At 39.2% G+C, this 19,670-nt stretch overlaps 1 protein-coding gene across 1 annotated transcript in view; it reads right to left on the minus strand.

The window, feature by feature from the left end:
* Positions 1-1,142: 1,142 nt before the first annotated feature.
* UBE2N (ubiquitin-conjugating enzyme E2N) overlaps positions 1,143-19,670 on the minus strand; it is a 31,306-nt gene continuing 12,778 nt past the window's right edge. The window contains exons 2-5 of the mRNA XM_010008062.1: positions 4,174-4,208; positions 2,784-3,030; positions 2,463-2,603; positions 1,143-1,826 (exon numbers count right to left, since the gene is read on the minus strand). Coding sequence (XP_010006364.1) covers positions 1,786-1,826; positions 2,463-2,603; positions 2,784-3,030; positions 4,174-4,208 — 464 coding nt within the window. The 3' untranslated portion in view covers positions 1,143-1,785. The remainder of the gene's footprint in view (positions 1,827-2,462; positions 2,604-2,783; positions 3,031-4,173; positions 4,209-19,670) is intronic.

Consider the following 19,670-nt stretch of genomic DNA (forward strand, 5'->3'; position numbering starts at 1 on the left):
ACATTCAAAACACAAACTACTGTTAAAAGCAGGGGGGCTTTCATAGCTCAGTCTGGTGAAAATGTTTAATTCTGAACCAAGCTTCAACCATGTTACTAAGTAGTTTGAGGGACAATACCAGCTACTAACCACTGAAAGCACTGTCTGTTGAAAAATGTAGTTTTAATGATATTCTTCATATTACATAAGAGCAAAATAAATACACCACATTCTATAGAAATTTCAGATGACACCAGAGTAACAAGAGGTGAAAGAGGAAGAATACCAATACACTACATAACCATACCCCTGAATTGCATGACAAATCACTCCCTACTGCAACTCTAAGCTGTCATTTATACACTTCAGGTTGGCCTCACCAAAAGCTTTTAAGCTTTTTTCTGCCTTTTTTCTTTGTGAAGGAGAAGGCTTGGGGAAAGGAAGAGAATAGGGATACAAGAAATGAAGGGATGCAATAAAATAGGTTCCCAGAAAAGATGCTAGACTCCCAGACAAGATGCATACACAAAAAACAAGGAAGCTTTTAATCACTTTCATTCCCTCCAATAAAGCAGCTTTATTGCTACTTAAGCAGACCAGTTACTCGAGAAAGTAGCTTAATAAGGCTAGTAGAGAAATCCAGTGGTATGAGGCCCTAGCTCTAAGTGGTTAAGCAAACATCAATACAGAAGCTGGCTGTAACAACGGTTCTACACACTGGTATTTCATGTTAATAGAGGGCAGGAATTAAGGAAGTTAGAAAACCATGTAGCCTAAAAGCTGATGACAATCAAAGAAAAGTTATGCAGATACTCACAATTAGTGCTGTCATTTGCTCTCAACCTCCTGCTCAACTATGGTTATTTCCATGAAAATGCATTACTAAAATTATGGTTACAATCGTGACATCAGAGACTTGTTTCTAAGTGTCACTCCAAATGCAATTTCGTATTAAATTGGCCAGGTACAGTCATCTGCATAACACAAGCTAATGAAAAAAGTGAGCAAACAGAAGCAAAAAAATCTTGTGAATTCCACCTCTTTACTTTTTAATCTGTCAGACTGGTGAAGACAAATTGTCAATTCTGATTTCAATTTTTTGAAATACGATTGTCACATTAGAGAAATGAAAACACAGCAAAATAAACTGTACAAAGGCAAAGTAGAATAACAAAAAATATTTTACTAAAACATAAGATTTACAGGAGAGTCTCCAGACAAGCCATACAAAATGGTCACAAGCTTTTTCTTGGAGGGATTTTTCTATACTTGACAGCAGATTCACAACATTATTAGTGAAGGTGGTGGATGTTTAATGTTCCCATTTTTTGTTCAAACAATGAAGCTTGTCCATCTACAGCATCTAAGTTAGACTGGGCTAGAGGGTATATTCTAAAGTATAACTGGTTAGCTGCTTTTACCAATGCAATTAGCATCACCATAAAAAGGGAAGAGGAGCCCACAAATTTAAAACAAAAAGCCCCACAGCTAACCCTGCCTACCTTCATTCACAGTGCTTATACTTAAACCATGATGGGAAAAGTTATTAAAAGCAGAGATGTGCTGCTGCTTTTAAACAATTTCACAACAATCCAGATGATACTTCTAGCCTCTGCTCATGCGGTACAATAGTGAATTAGGACAAGACACAGATTTGCTAATGTGCATTTAATCACCAAAGGACTGAAGATGTCTGGGCTTTTATTCTGTAATGTTTCTAAGACTGTGTCCATTAAATGCAAACAAAAAAGGAAGAGGTCTTGGCAGAACAGGAGAAGTGATGCACACTTGATGTTCAAAGCGCATTTAAATATTATTCATGGCATATAGCCTAGTCCATGCTCTGGCTGTAAAGAAAAAGAAACATATTTAAGAAAAAATATTTTTCAGGCTTTATTAGAATCACTTTAAATATGTATTTTTAAAGGCCACTTTTATACTGCTGCTGCAAGTATACAAAATGTATCAGTTCTGAGATTCCAACTGTGATTTTTAACTTCAACAGTTGTCAACTTTTGTATATTAAAGAACTGGCCTGACTGCAGTGAATCCAAAAGTGAAGAGGCATAGTGTAGGGATTCTTTCAATCCATTACAGCCTGCAACAGAGGCAAGTATAGAAGAGATGCACTTTCTGAAACCAGATAATCTGATCCTTAAACTTAGGAGGAAAAGCACTGTTGTGTATTTATATTTTACCACAACCCCAGATTAGACACATTCGCAATTTAGGAACATAAAAACTTAACATATAACAGATCAAGGGCTTTTCTCCTAGAAAGCCCCACAGACATGAAAATAAGACTTCAGGGTACTTGATACTTGGATTATGGCTGTATGCAGGTATTTGGACTATGCCTGTATGCAATAACTGTTTCTGCAAGTTGCAGACATAAAACTAGAGGTCAGGCTTTATATCCCACAGCCAATTAGTAATCAGCTACTTCCTAAAGCTGGGGGGAGGAAAACTGTAAGATACATCACCTGTTTCTATGGCTTGGGCTTCATTGGTCTTCCATTGCTCAGCTACATCATTTGCTAGTGGATCATCTGGATTGGGAGCACTTAACAAAGCCTGGATTGATAGCAGAACTGTACGAATCTGCAAAGCTGGGGACCATTTATCTGAAGAGACAGAGCAGTATGAAACACCATATTTATCAGTCTACAAAAATAGCAAGTGTTCATCTCCCAGATTAAAGAATATAAAAGGCATTCTTAAACAAATAAACTGACCCTAAAAAGAGATTTCATGAGTTTCTGTGCTTAATATGATCCAAAGAAAGAAAACAAGGTAGCACTTACCTTTCAAAATATCTAAACATATTCTTCCCAGCTTGTCTACGTTAGGATGATAAATTTTGGTCATGAAACGTACTTTAGGAGCTGCCATTGGATATTCTTCTGGAAGGAATAGTTCAAGTTTAAATGTCCCACCCTCAAAGGGGGAATCCTGTGGACCTGCAATGACCACGTGAAAATAACGTGCGTTGCTTTCATCTGGCTCTGCTTTTATCCCAGGGACTGGCTCTGCCAGCAAGCGCTGGGTTTCCTAGAAGAAGAAGAGGAGGCAAGGTAACAAACACAACCTGTATAAACTATTTTAATAACCACAACTGTTCATAATGAACTATTTGCCTACATCCACAGAAACAAATACTTTAAAGTCAAAGAACATCCACAGAAAGAAAATGAGGATGTGGTAAATTTGGTACACATCTCCACATCTCCTTTCAGATCACTCAACTATGCTTCAATAGCTCAAGATAATAGATAGCGATTACAGAATTACCTTGGTTGGAAAAGACCTTCAAGATCATGAGTCCAACTGCCAACCTAACACTGACAAGTCCTTAACTAAACCATATCCCCAAGTACTATGTCTCTACAACTCAAACACTTCCAGGGATGATGACTCCACTGCACTGGGCAGCCTGTTCCAAAACCTGGTAACACTTACAGTGGAGAAATTGTTCTTATTGATCTAAACCCCCTCTGGCACAACTCAAGGCCATTACCTCATCCTATCACTTGTAACTTCATTGAACAGACCAACCCCCACCTTTTTACAACCTCCTTTCAGGTAGTTGTAGAGAGCAACAACGTCTCCTCTTAGCCTCCTTTTCTCCAGGTTAAACAAGCCCAGCTCCCTCAGCCACTCCTCACAAGATGTTTTCTCCAAATCCGTCATCAGTTTTGTTGCCCTTCTTTGGATACGCCCTAGCAGCTCAATGTCCTTTCTGTAGTGAGGTGCCCAAAACTATACACAGTACTGAAGGTGTAGCCTCACCACTGCTGAATACAGGGTTAAGATCACTTCTCTGGTCCTGCTGGCCAGCCTATTCCAGATATAGGCCAGGATGCTGTTGGCTCTCTTGGCCACCTGGGCACACTGTGGGCTCATGTTCAGCCAGCTGTCAGTCAACACCTTCAGGTCCCTCTCTGCTGAGCAGCTCTCCAGCCACTCCTCCCCAAGCCTGTAGAGCTGCTGTGGGTTGTTGTGGCCAAAGTGCAGAACCCAACATTTGGCCTTATTGAACCTCATGCCACTGGCCTCAGCTCATAGATCCAGCCTGTCTAGATCCCTCCATAGAGCCTCCTCAGGCAGATCAACACAACACATTTCTTAAATGTTGATTAAATTACTGCCAAGCTGTTAATTTTTCCCTAAACTTAAAAGCACTCTAAAGGATACCACAATGAAAACAGCAAAAGCATTTCCCATTCTACCTTAAAGAGAAAATCCTGTAAGTGAAATTCAAAGGGGCTAATAACTCAGAGTGTTCAGGGTTTACTCGAACAAGACTGGACTAGTTTAAGACAAACACTTGCACTAGAATCAGATACAACTTCAAGGATTTAAAGTACCACTGTGCTGCAACACTAAATGTGTTTCTAAGGATGTTTTATATATTTACACATATTTATGCATTAAAAGTTTTGCTGTGATTGCTTCCAGCCTACATATAATTAGGTATAAAGTCACTCTAATAAACAGTAGGAGACAGCCAAGTTGTTCTGTAAGCAGCAAAATTAGGGAAGTCTGATATTCTACAGAGATTTGTGTTCTTTATTGCTGATTTAATCCACCCACAGCACTAACCCTAACCTCAGGCACCATGCTGTGACCACAGCTAAGAGCTGCCCACGTTCTGACCATGCATCCTGCTAATGCACTGAGCAGACAGACTAACCAAGTCCTGTATATCTTTTCCTCTCCTTTACTGTCAGACTTCCCAAGTCTAATAAGCACCATTCTGTGCCTTCTAACAAGAGAACCCAAGGCCAAAATAGGTAACAGGACATTAGGCAGGGACAAGAAGTACTGCTAAAACCCCATTTCCTCAGGTAATTTAAGCCCATTTCCTGCTTTTCCTCTAGCTTGTTTTTACCACTTGCAGCTAAATTTTTTCACCACCTTTGTGTTGCCTTTCACAAAGTAAAATTATCCTGTTTCTACTGAAGAAAAAATGTAACTTGTAGGTGTAATATCAATTTACTATTCTTGTTTTATAGCCTATTTATTCTGTGTGTCTACAATAATACTACAACAAGCACAAAATAGACAGATTACCTCTACTTGGCTTAACACATTCTTCAAACATGACTGCACTGTTAGAATACTGGAATTTTGTAGAAATAAATTCACACAGCATTTAAGTGATTAAAGCTGTTGATGCAGTTCAGTGACACCTCACTTTAGCAAAAAATAATCAAGTATGTATTATAAAGAAGTGAAGTCACAGTAATTCATGCCAAAATCCAGTTATTAATCTCAAAACGGCCAAGGTCCTACAAAACATAATAATGAAGTTATTAATATGTAAATACACAAAATAAAAAACAAGTTTATCTGGTCCTTGAGACTCCATATTGCCCACCTACCAGCACAGAGAGTAGCTGCCAATGCCACTTACACACCTTACTGGAAGGCCATCCAAGCTTCTTAAGAGCTGTCTTTGTTAATTTATCTAAGTAAATTTTATTTTAAATGATATGCACATATTTATAACACACTCGGAATTTGTATTCTGCTGACAATTTACTTGTACAGTAGTTCTGAAGCAGTTACAAGGAATGCTTAAAGCTTTAGTTCAGTGATATAAAAGTCTGAGTAAGAAACTATAGAAGAGCCCTGAAAACCCATAAACCATTCTTCATTTATTTCAGCAAGTTTTCAGTATGAGTGCTGCTACAGGTAAATGGGACAATTTGGATTTTCACCTCTAAACAATAATATATTTATTACACTTTGACATTTTTGGCTGAGGGAACAGAATCCCACACCAAGACCAAACTAATACAGTGAGCCAACCTGAAAATAAAAGAGATTAAAACTTAACAAAAAGACACAATTTTTAAGCTTTTTCACAGCTGCCACCACCTGGACTTTGCCAGGTACTTGCTAGTAGGCAAACTGGGGATTTGGTTCTTACAGCCATGCTCAAATGTAAGACTTTAAAAAAAAACAACTAAGTATAACACATTTTAATAGCTGGGCTGATCTCAGCAGTCCCGAGCCTCCACTCAGTTCCTCAGGTCCTCAGACGGTCTCCCTAGTTACGCCAGTATGCTGACTGTAACCATACTGGGCAGCCAATCCTGGCTTAAAATAACCCAGAATCAGCAGTTCTCTGGCAGCAGCATCAGCACTTCTACCTGCCAGCATAACTGAGGAAGCAACGCCTGGCTGCGAGCTGCATGTTCTGCCATTAAAAACCATTTGTCAATAAACAATGAGAGGGCCTGTGTGTGAGGAAAACGATTCTTTTCATGGAGGTACTGCATTATACAGAAGAGGCTATGCTACAGCTAGTAAGTCATCATGTGCAGGTGGCCTTTTATGACTCTACACCACGTGGATACAGATACCTTGCTATAAAACACCAAAGAAAATGAGAGTGCAAAGAAAAGCACTTATGCTGCATACAGCTACACTGGTGCTGAGGCTACTCAGAACCCATCCAGGCTCCCTGTGGAATATTAATATTACATGAAAAATGCTTTAAGTAAGCACACCTCAATTCCTGCACTGTGCACAGAGCTTCATCACTATTGGCACAACTGAAGCTGCTTTCAGAGATGAGGAGGAATACCTGCAAGAAATCTGTGAGGGCATTGCTTGATGCTTGTCTTTCATATCCACCAGACTCCAATGCAGTCCTCATGCTGAGAGAGCAAGCACCAGGCTAAACTTCTGACACACACAATGATAGGTTGTGACTCCAGTGAACATACAGCACTTATCATTTTATGCAAAAGCTGAGAAGCATCTTTGCTGGTTCAGAAAAGGCATCTTTTTAAAACAGTGTAACACAAACAAGCTTGTCAGTCAATGAAAAACACACGAAAGATGCCATTAAAAGAAAGTTAAATGTTTGTACATCAAAACCACCTAGTAGGTTTTGACAGTAAATAAAGCTTTTGCCCTTCAATTAAGAAGAAATGTATAATATCTTAATATTAGGAAGAAATTTATAATACCTTAAATAGACTTAGGGGGAAACTATGGAAAAGGAACAGAATGGGAGAAATTAATCAAAAAGATACATTTTTAGGTCTGAGCATATAAAATGCTTAAACATACAAGTAGGTCCAGTTTCAAGGTGGCATCAGGGACTTGACATCCACATTTTACAATAAGATGACCAATTAAAGACATTTTGATACTAAAATAAATTTGATTCACCATTTGTCATTATTTGTCATATTTCAGAAAAAAAAAGTATACAGGGCAACTCTACACACCAGGTAAGGAAGCTGAACTGCTTGAACATTTTTTTTTAAATGTACACTTAAAAAAACCCAAAGTGTAAGTCATCCACAGAAGAGTCACGAGATGTAGACTCCATCTACACACATGGAAATAAACATTTAACTACATGTTGATCTTCTTTTGTAATTTTATATTACTTTCCCCAGAGGATGGTTATCTCATGAAAAGCTGTTTCTCAAACATGTTAAAATTAATAAATAGCTTCTAATTAAACTTTTAACTTCCCATATATTTTTTTTTAACTAACCAGGAAGATCAAGCAAATGCAATACTTTACTTACCAGTATCTTTTTAGGCAAAATCCTTCTAGCACTTTTTTAGCTGAGGAAGTAAGTTTTGTGCAATCTGTTACTTCCCTCTTTCTCCCCAAAACTGCCTTTGAACCCATTGTCCAATTTCAACTTTTCTGTATGTTCTGTAATCTGTCAGTGGCTAAGACAGAAAGCAAGCTCAGTGCTACTGAAGAGAAAGACACGAAAACCACTGATATTACACACTGCTTGGCCACTTTATTCCAACCAAGTATGTACTACTGTTGCCTAGCAAAAAGCCCTGCCAAAAAGGATAAAAAGAGCTGGGACACCCAAATATTAACATGCTAGAGGAAAAAAAAACAAATTCACAGAAAATGAGATTTTGCAGTTCTACTGCTCACAATAGATGTTTTTAATAGAGCAGTCAATTTTGTCTTCCTAGGAATACAAATTTCCATTTCCTCTAGCATACAGATTTCAGAACATATTTTGAGCTCTAAGACATAAGTACCCTTTCTGCCATAGGCAGTTATTTCTAATTTGTCACACTGTGCAGTGTTTTTAGACTGAGATTTCTTCTCGCTCCTGCTTTTACTCTCCTCAATTTCAAGTTAATTTAATAATTTCCATTCGGTAAAGAAAATTAATAAACCCAAAAAGAAAAGACATTCTAGTCAGTACATTAAAATACCCCAAACAAAAAACAAACCCAAAACCGACAACACTGTCATTCACAACTGGTTATGCCTCCCACAATTATACCTCTTATTTTTAATTAAGCAGTAAAAAAACACAGAAGTGTTGAAGGTTTTTTGACGAGTAAAGTAAAGCTTTTCTTATTAACACAGGTGGCCAGAAGTAGAGTGACAGATGATGTGGATGGGACAGATGGTGTAGCTGACATTCAGCATAGCTATTCTTCTATGAAGATGTTAAATGGAAAACTAATCATACCCAAGGGGGAAGAAACCCTCAACCTGTTTTTACAGTAACATGTGAGGACAAAAAGCCACAAGGAGAGAGCATGCTGTGATCTTTAGAAGATAACAGAGCAGGAGGTGGCAATGAGGATTTTTGAGTTGCCAAGACTGAGAGAAGCCATACAAATATGAGAGATCAATTTGCAGGAGGGGTGTTTCATTCTTTGAGCTTTTTCTTGGTTATCCTGCTTTCAATAGAAAGAAAAGAAAGTTACTGAAAAGCAGACGTAACAACCTGGATTCTCCTGGTTCATACACCCAGAACAAGACGGGGCCCTTCTTAAAGAAAGTGAACAGAACAATGCAGAAGATGCTTCCATATAGACATGCACGAAATTCAATTGCTAGAGCTCAAGAAGATATGAACAAGCATATAGGAAAGGAATTAAGTAGAAATATACTATTTTAATAACTTCCATTCTTGCTGAAGTGTTTATAAAAAGCACCAAGCTGCCAAGGCTTCAGTTAAAACAACCAAGAAAATATTTCTGTATGCTGCATTTTTGGAAATCAAAAACCTTCTTCAAAACTCTTATTTGCTATCAAGAGACTAACACAGGATCAAACAGTGGCATATTGGCAAATAACTATTAACAGAAAACTCTCATATACAAGTATTTGCAAAAAAACCCCACAACCAAGCATTATTTCTTACATAGCACAGACCCTGCAACTGAACTTTCAAGTGCAGCTGAGACCTCTAAAGCTTCACCTGTCTGAAAGAGACCACTCCAGTAGTGAAGGAAGAAACTGTTGAACAGGATTAGACAATTTTTAAAGCTATTTTGTGGCTTTTTAGAAAGACATATTATATTCTTTGCTTCGAAAAATAATTGCAATTCCATTCCTTGTACTATGACAATAGTTAATCACCACAAATTTCACAACGTCTGCCGAGGGGTGTGGTTAAAAGAACCAATCAATGTTTAGCACCTACAAAATATGGGAACTTTAGGCTATTGTATGAAGGCCACTAGAATTAGCTTGCTTGCTAAATCAGCACAAACTAGCTCAAAGAAGAAATCCAAGTTCCATGTCTTGAGCCAAATTTGCTTTGCTTAGAAATTCAACTGCCCGCACACTCAATTTCCTGACATCCCAGTTTTCTTATTTCATGTTCAATATTACTGCTATACAGTTAGCTTCAATTAGTAAAAAAACCTGCATAGTAATCCACAATTTAAATACAGTAGTCTTTAGTGAGACGTTACAATTGATGGAATATATTTTTTGACAAAATCTAACATGGTCTTCTGCTCTCCTGAGTCTTTTAATATCAGCTGTGAAATCACCCGGTAAAATTCATAAAATCCATTAGAAAAAAAAAGAAGCTTAGAGAAATCCCAACACCTTACCAAGCCTGAACACTTTAAGCTGATAAATTAGCAGCCACTAGGGAAAGGAAGAAAAAAGCTGTGCTGCCGTGCACTCCAGCCTATTCTACACCTTCAGCTTTGCCTGCATAGCTGTCTCTCGACCTCATGGTGAAACACAGCATGTAGCTGATCTGGAAGGGGGAAAAAAAAAAAAATCATGCAAGAGAAGAGTCTCTGATGCAGCTCACCACATGTCCATACAAACAGCTGTGCCAACAAAAAGGAGGGTGCAAACATATGCTGTTGGAAGGAGGGGAGAACAGACTGCTCCTTTTGGGGAAAGGGGGGTTTGAAGAGTTGAGACTGCAGCATTACTCACATTGAGATACTAGCATAACAAATTACTACCCTGTAATCACCCTAAAAAGGAAACGCAGAGGCTACATCTTCAGTCCAAAGGAAGAAGCTCAACTAGCAACAGGGCTAATCTCAGTAACAGATGGTGAACTTCATCCATCTATAATAGTCCTAAACACCAAAAACAGAGTATCTTCTTACTTGTTATAAACAGTTATCTAGAACCTTTTATAGAGACTACAGAAAAACATCCTTATGGCTAGAAGCTTTATGCTAGTACCTTAAAAAAGCAAGAGCTATCATTAAGACTCTCAGAAGTCAACATAACCATGACAAAATTCTGAAACTTCAAAACAGAAAACATTAATAAGGCCTCTTATGCAAAGAGAAAATATTGCAGGTCTTAGAGCTGTTAAATATTTAAAATTGCACAATATCACGCCTTTATGCAAAGTCTCAGGGGAATGATTCTTCCCTTCTATTTTTCAGCAGCACATTTACTACTCAGTTCTCTATGTAGTAGTCAACTAATTTACCTTCAGCACCACCTCCTAAAACAAAGGTTATACCTCTACAATTGTATTAGGCCAAGGCGAGGCAAAAGCTCTCTAATCTGCTTCAGACAGTGAAAAAAGTTAGGTAACATCCACCATCTACCTTTGTTTATGAGTTCAGCTAACCCTAGGTGGTTTTATTCTGAACAGATATGGGAAGACAGATGATGGATGAGTATTTTTGTCTTAATAAAACAATCTGCAACAGGAATTACAGTTCAAAGCTCAACTCCTAGTGCTTATTGCTGCCCCCTTGCTAGAGTCACCATCCTGCAAAGCTACTGAGAAAGTAAACCTTGTCAGCATTCCCAATTCAATTTGGGAAAGTGAGGTAGGCTGTCTTAACTAGATCATTAACCCAAAAAAACGTTGACTGACAGCATACAAACTGCTGCCACCTAGCAAAGTAACTTCCAACAGAAACTGATGAATAGCTGGCACTGGCTGTGGGTAAAAGCATCTTCCACCCATATGAATTACTGAAACCTAAACATCTTGATAGAGATTTCTTCCACAAGTGCTACAAGCAAAGGTCTCCAAACAACTGGCTACCATCCAAACTTCTTACATGGCCTTGGCCATTTATAAAAGGAACAATAGGATGTAAAGCTGCATGAATAGTCCCAGTATGTCCTAAAAGAAAGTTATTGATAGAAGAGGCACTCAGATTAAAAGAAATACAGCTTGCCTCACTTCTTTTGGACATAAAACTTGTGTTCAGTATGGCCTAATTTCACTGCATAATCATCTAGCATATATACAAGGTGTACACATCAAGGTGTTTGCAGCAGGAGGGCTCCAAGAGTGGCCTCTGTGCAAGAGGCAAGGGGCTGCCTGTGCCAGACACAGCCCGCTCCAACAGACTTGCCACAGGGCACAGCTGAGCCCATCAGCCAAGGCTGGTGGCACATCCGGGAAAATGTATTTGAGAAAGGACAGAAAGCATCACACAGAGAGAATGGGGAGCCTGGGGTGGGGGGGGAAGTGTGAGCAAAACTAATGTGAACTTCAAGATCCAACAAGGAGGGTGAGGAGATGCTCCAGGCACCAGAGCAGAAATTCCCTGTAGCAGAGGACCACAACAGAGCAGACATCCAGACTGCAGCCCACAGATCGGACCATGCTGGAGCACAGGGAAGGCATGAGGAGCTGCTATGAACTGACAACAAATTCCCAGTCCCCATGCCCCTGCAACCTCAGGGGACAGGGGAGGTAGAAGAGTTGGGAGTGAAGGACTGAAGTTGAGTGTGGAAAAATGGGAACAAAGGTGTTGTTTAAATTTTGTCTTTGTTCCTCACCATCCATTTTGCTATTTTACTTGGCAATACATTAATTAATTTTCCCAAAGCCGAGTCGGTTTTGTCCATGTTAGTAATCATTAAGTGATCTTGACCCATGAGTTTTTCCACCTTGTTTTCTTCCCCTGCCTGGAGAGCGACACAGTGGTTGGGTGGGCCTCTGGCAACGTTCAACCCACTACAGCATAAATCACAAAGTAACTTTTAATCCAAAATGTGTTTGAACTACTGTATCCAGAAGCACTTTTAGAGAGGAGGTGTTAGACAGTTTCAGACCCTGGAGATAATATTGCATATTAAAGAGTTTTTCAAAATGAGGTAACAGACATAAAATGAAAGCCACTGGCTCCCTTTTCAGCTCTAGTTGAAATTGTAACACTTATCATTTGGAGGGTACCACACATAGCAATTTATGTAGAAGATGTAATGGGGGGGCAAAGGGGGAAAAAGAGGTATCTTTAACTGATAGCTCATCAGTCTCAAGATTTGCTTCCTAGGAGAGACCAGACATTTGCTGCCAAGTGCTCCACAAAGATTTATAATGCATATGAAAATTCACTACTAAAAGCAAAAAGAAAAAAATAATTAAAACCAAAAAAAGTCACATCAAAGTTCTATTCTCAATAACTAAAAATCAGCACAAGTCCTTTCTCTCATTCTTCATTTGCTTCAGTTGCTGAGTTTACAACTGAGTCAAATTGCTTTTCTTCTCACCGTTTCAGTCTGGTTCCAAGTTCCTCCTGATCAATTTCACTCAGAGCTCTAACTATCTCTACTTTTTCCTTCCCTCACAAACTAAAGGGTTTGCCCAAATGGAAATCCCTAACTTCTCAGTAGCAACACTAATTCGTACAGTTACCATTCCATTAACCTTTTCCTTTCAGTAGCCCAAGCATTTGCAAAGTCAAACAACAAATGAGATCACAACTGATTTGGCTTACTGCAGAGTTCTAAGTCAAATCAGTCCAAGATTACTGCAGCAGCACAAGAATTTTTGTGCCAGCACACACCAGGCTAAATCTGTTTATAACAGTGAGGCTGCTCGGCATGAACCACAGACTAATCACCTTGAGAACTTCTGGTTAAACTAACTTAACTAGGTGGTAACTTTTCCATATTGCGCTGGCTACCTGTAAAAACCACAGAAGTAAAACACCAACTTCAGCATTTCAATTCAGACTACACATAGTGTACATCTGTTTCGTATTTTTATTCTGATTGCAGGAAACCCTTGTCACCTACCAGTGCCATTATCCTCCAACTGCATCTAATAGTTTGGATTAATTTTGGGATATGAAATAGAAACTAAAGGTTTTAGCTGCATACTGTGAAACTTAAAAGCAGCATATTGGCACACACACAATTACTTGTCAAATGATGAGCCTTTCCTGTTCTGTAGAAGTGGGGCAAGATCACATTGATCTTCACCAAGAACTAGTAAATTGCACTCCAGAAGCAAAACTGCATGCATGTTTTTGCTTTCATTTTTGAGGGGGAGGCAGCAGGAGAAAGTGAAGCTCATCAGTCAAGTGTCTTTTGCATATAGTGCTAGAGCTGCCTCAGAAAAACATCAACAGTAAATTAAACTTGTTATAACAGTACATTACATTTTGGCACAAATTCTTCGAGGGTCTATCAAATGATTAGCTGCAACTATGTAAAGAACTGGCTATAACCAGCATTATTGAAAATAAGCAGATGTTATGCTGTCAAAGAGATTTCAGAATGTTTAGGTTAAAATCGTATCACTGTAAAACAACTACACAGGAGCTTCTGAAAATAGTATCTGCCTTTTAGGAAAAAAAAAAAGAAATAGCAATAAAGCCCATTACACTGCAAAGCAAAGGTCAACAATCATAAATAGAAGACTGCACTTGAGGCTTCCAGTAGCTGACCTCTACATTCTTCTCTCTCTTGCCATATAATCCCTTGGTGTCAGCATCCCACATGCCTCCACTTTCTGGACTCATTACTGGGCTAATATTTCTGAACAGTAATGTATCCACCACTCCACAGGTTCCTAGACTAGACCATACCTGACTGCATCGACTTAAAAAAAAAAAAGAAAGAAAATTCTGAGTGTCAACATGTCAAAGGCACTGACTATAAAAAATAATAGGGGAACAGTAGATTTAGAAACCATTAACTAGTAATCTATGGGCAACTGTCCAGCAACTTGAAACTAAAGCTCTGCTAAAGCAAGAACCTGAGTTCTGGATTGGTCACAATCTTCCCCTACACACTTCTGGTTCTCCAGTTCCCTCACCACAAAAAAAAAAAATAAATTAACCACTGCGAAGTCACAGACAGTGAGATGAAGGACAAATTTACTCCAGGTAACAATACCTTCCCAAGGAGAGAGGAAAAAAAAGGAAAAAAAACAAAAACAACACACCAAAAAATATAATGTACTCACTCATGTTGCCAAATTATGGTAATATGAAGAGGGGTATTTTTAAGGTCAGCATCACTCTCAAGCATGACCCCATTCTCAAATCTTCCACAGCAGATTACAGGATTTTACAACTGTGAGGCCAAGTTCCTATGCAAATTCCTAGAGGATTATCTGTGTACTAGCACAGATCAAGCTTTTCATGGTGCATCTCTCGCTGTAGTAACGTGAGGCATAACTAAATTCACTAAGCTAATAGTGTAAGCCATTCCTGCAGTTACACTGATGGAGCACGTTTGCATTAGAGCCTTGCATGAATATACAGTATGGAGTCAACTATCAAACTATGATCAGAGCAAGCAATGCTTCATACCGAGCTTCTGTCCAAATGTCATCTATGGCAAAATTTGCATTTGTTTCTCGCTATTAACCCACCAGTCACATCTAACTATAAATACGTGTTACTCAAATATTAGTGCTGCATTGAAACCAGTGTAAACATGACGAGTACGATATAAAACAACTCTGTGCAAAGTGGTATCAGTACATCAGTGCATCAGTACTTAGAAAGCTTGATGTACTACAGATTTGTACCTCAAAGTTACTCAAGTCTTATAGAAGAAGGTGGCCCAAACAAGATTTTTGCCTCCAGTTGCATTATTTTGTATTGTTATCTCAGTTTTTATTCCCTAGTGTCGACTGAAAACTTCTTCAAGGACAAGTCTGTGGAAAGTTATCCATGTGCTCTTCAAGATCACAGAATGCCAGCTTGGAAGGGACCTCAAGGATCATCCAGTCCAACCTTTCTAGGTAGGAACACAGTTTTGATGCAATGACCCAGCACCTTGTCAAGGAGAGTCTTTAAAGTGTCTGGTGCTGGGGAATTCACCACTTCCTTGGGGAAATTATTCCATGTCCCACTCTTTTCAAAGTGAAAAATTTTATTCTGATGTCCAGTCAGGATCTCGCCAGGAATAACTTGCATCCACTACCCCTCGCCTTTTCTATGTGACTCCCTGTAAACAGCAAATCTCCATCTTCTCTGTAGCCACCCTTTAATACTGGAACACGGTGTTGAGGTCTCCCCTAAGGCTTCTTTTCTCCAGGTTGAACAAACCTAGTTCTCTCAACCTTTCCTCATGTGTCAGGCTTCCCAGCTCTTTGATCATCCTTGTGGCCCTTCTCTGGACCCTCTCCAGCCTCTCCACATCCTTTTTGCAGAGCAGGGACCAAAACTGAACACAATGCTCCAGGTGTGGTCTGACAAGTGCTGAGTAGAACAGACTTCTTTATCTCTGCTGGTGATGTCCTTGTTGATGCAGCCCAGCATCCTCTTGGGTTTCTTTGCCATTGCAGCACTGTTCACTCATACTGAGCTTGTAGTATACCAGGACCCCCAGGTCCCTTCCCACAGAACTGCTCTCCTGCCAGGTGAATCCCAGTCTGTGGTGCACTCCTGGGTTATATTTTCCCAGATGCACAATGTTTTATTAAGATTCCATTTTTTTTTCCTTTTAAAGCTGGCACCACAGTCTAACTTGAAAGTTTTGATATCCTATGGGCCTGAACCTTCTCAGCCTCCCTCCAATGCCTCCAGAAGGAACCCGCAGGTTTGGCAAGACAGATTCTAATACCTGCCTATACACCTCTCCCATTACCACCACCAGCCTATGCTATGCTAGTTGCCTGGCAAAACCATTCAGTGAAGGTCACAAAGCAGTGTATGTATTACCTTCCTACACTTGGGCAGGCAGGGAACATGGTTTTAAGAAAAAAGTACTAAAACACCCTCTGAAAATTCCCAACATTTTCACCGTTCTGTCAATTTGAAGTTATCCACAAGATTCAAGCAACATACAAAGGGCAAAAAGACACTATAATGACGAAATATACAGCTTCTCTGACAAATTCCAAGGAACAGTACTGTCCAGAAGTAATGTCTTCTGGGCCTAATCAACATCCAACAAAATGCAAAATACCACTAAAAGTTATTGTTTAATTCTTTTTTATCCATAAAATCAAAAAGTGGCTTGAATTGTCAGAGAAATCAAGAAGTAATGACAATGTAAATTTTTTATGTGGAGTCAGATGTCCATGCCCCAGAAGCCCATAATTCCACAGCAAAGTAAGAAACTTTCAAGTTGGCTGCCAGTAATACTGTTTAAGAACCTCTAGAAAATTTCAGATGCTGCAGACTAAAAAACTGATAAAGAAAAAAATAAAGGTGATTATGCTTCTAATACAGAATGCTGAAGGTGCCTATCAGCACTCACCATGAGAGCCTCCACAGAAACACCCAGAAGTTCTACATTTTGAGGTATTATTTGCTGATTTATAAAATGCTAAGTCAGCAGTCCAAACATTACCCAGATTCTCAAAAAATACTGCAAGCAGGTGTACATTGGCAGCAACATGGAAACAGCTTCCCACAGGAAACAGCAAGGAAGGAATATAGCAACCACACTACCAAGTGGGGAGGAAAGAAAAAACCTCAGTCATTGAACACTGATAAATTCATCAATAAAAATAAAAATGGAAGGAGTCTCAGATACAGCTTCAGATGGCTACTTCACAATATGAACAGCTGCAGTAACTGTTAACAGAAGTACCACTAACAACTGGCTACATAGTCAACACATAGACCTGGACATCAAATTACGAATTATGAGATCACTGCAGCAGTGCAAACAGCAGAAAAAAAAACATCTGAAAAGATGACATGAGGCAGCACTGCCTATCCCATTCAGATACACCAACTGCACTTGACACAGCAATGAGGCAGTTTGAAAGTCAGCCAAAAAACAAAATCAGATGCAATTCAATTCCTTACTCGACTGGAGCTACGTGACTTTGCAACACTGGAGAAAACTGATGTAGTAAGTGTTTGAAAGTAAAAAACCCACAAGGCTTATTCTGTATATTGCAAAGGCTCATTTTTTAATACTGTACAATAGGAAAAAGTTTGCAGCATGAAAAATACACATAGATGTGTGCTGTATCACAATTTTACTTTATCTTACATTAATATCTTCTTGTCAAGGTGATTCTCAGAGGATTCCTGCTTTTTGGACAGCTGAAGAAATAAAAAAAATCTCTTTCCTCTAATCATAACATAACAAGTTTTCTAATTCTGATTATCCCTTTAAAGATGCAAAAACAATTTTCTATGCACCATTTGTGATGTGCTAACACTATGTTTTAACTCCAAAGCAAGTCATCTCTTGAGCTTCCACATCATTTCCCCTAGTCTGTTTAAAACCTGTGTTTCCAAGTAATTTGTGGACAGCAAACCAGCAGTAATTCTGTATCTTCAGTAACTGCTTTGCAGTATCTATATCATCACTTTTTAACTGAATTTGGGGAAAGTACTGGAAATATAAATAGAGCTTTTTACTGAGACAAGCTACTGCTTTCCTACTGGGCTAGATGACAGTCTGCACACAGCAAAGAAGCAGGCTGAGGAGCACAGGGCAGCTAGTCAACCTGAGAGCCAGGCCATCTGCTAGCAGTCGGTCAAGATGAGGAATACCAACTGCATTTTGAGCAGTTAGCTAGATTCCATACTCACTCCAATCCAAATATGCACTCCTATCCCAAATCAGCCATTGACAGTCTCCCTCAGATGTCAACACAAAGGGAGCATGCTGGAATAAAGGAAGAAATTATTTTTCTAACAGCAACCTAAGCCATGTATTTATCAAATTTACTACTATGCATAAAGAAAATTAGATATTCTTGTTACTAAAATTATTTCACCATTCTGTAGCTCTTCCTTGTATCTCTCTCATCCTTTTCCTTTCTTAATGTTTCAGATTTTCACTAGCAGCAGAATTCACTTACTACCCTCCATCTAAGGAAACCAGCAATAGGAAATTAACTCCAACATCAAGATTAGCAGGATAGAAGAGGTTAAAGCAACTCTCACTCAAAACTCCTAAAGACTCAAGCAGGCACATTTGTAGGCCTGCACCTTTTGCAGCTATGATAATTCAGAATACAACTCCACATGTTTTTGAGGCTGTAGTAACTAGTGAGATTCAAGTCCTGGACCATATGTCCGACTGGCAACCTCATGCATGCACAGCACAGGGGATGAAGAACTGGTCATCTAGCACAACCAATCCAAGATTTAAAAGCTCTAGACTGGCTGCAGACATCTTATAATGCATATACGAAAACACAAAACACACTATAGACACCACCCTTTAATAGGTAATAATCCCAAATACTCTAAGGTGGACCCTCCAGAGGCAATGTGGAGTTTCTAGGTCTCTCTTCTGCTGCCCTCCACATCCTCTCTTCAGGAGAAGAGGGAAGATTTCCATGCCATCACACATCTTTAAAGACAGTCGTTTGAATTGTTCCTGGCTTTTTTCCAGAAAAGTGTGGGGGGAAAAAAACCCACAAAGGGGCTAAGAAGGAAACCTATGCACTGGCTTACAACTGGGTTTGCTTATTGGCTGTGTTCAAGGGAACTGCCAAGAGCTATTAAAAAATGTAACACAGAGATCAGCCTCATGACTGAGATTCTATTACATCTCTGTGATGAATACCAGCTCCACTGTATTATGAATCAGTGCTCCCTCTCACACCTGAAACATATTCAGCTTTGCATGCTGTGCACTAAGGCAGCTGGGTAAGTGTCAAAATCATTCTGTAGGGTTTGTCTTCATTGTTTTTACTGCTTACAATTCTGAGCAGTAACCATAGAGTAGACTGTTTCACACAAGATAAAAGCTACTCCTACCTTATTTTTACCTCATCTCCTCTATCACCTGTCAGATACCTTGAGTGTTTAAAGAACATCCCATTTTGTTTTTCATCCGCTATTTAATATATTCTACACTCACATGTTTTACAATGGTTGCCAATATTGCATGCACTACCAAGAAAGCTTCAGTGTCACAAATTATTTGTGATATTCATTCACTTAATTTGGTATTAAGGGTGCTGTTATTTTCTATGAGGGCGAACGAACCTCAACTGAAATCACTTCGGAACTTCTGCAAACGGAGTGATCACCCATGTGAGGGCTTCAGTTCACATCACTGCAAACCAAGTAGCAGACAGCAAACCAGCACAAACATCCATGGACCAAGACACAGAAAATACTCCTGGGCACTGCAATACAGCTATCCTTGCTTCTACTGAGCGACTCCAAATCGTTCAAGTCTTACGCAGAAATCGCACTCGGAGGGTCAGGTGAAAGTATCCCAAAGCTGAGAGCCCTTACAAAGGCTGCTAAATGAAAATCAAAGCTGAACC

The sequence above is a fragment of the Chaetura pelagica genome, unplaced genomic scaffold, assembly GCF_000747805.2.
Source record: "Chaetura pelagica isolate M959 unplaced genomic scaffold, ChaPel_1.0 scaffold50, whole genome shotgun sequence".
In the NCBI taxonomy this organism is placed as follows: domain Eukaryota; kingdom Metazoa; phylum Chordata; class Aves; order Apodiformes; family Apodidae; genus Chaetura; species Chaetura pelagica.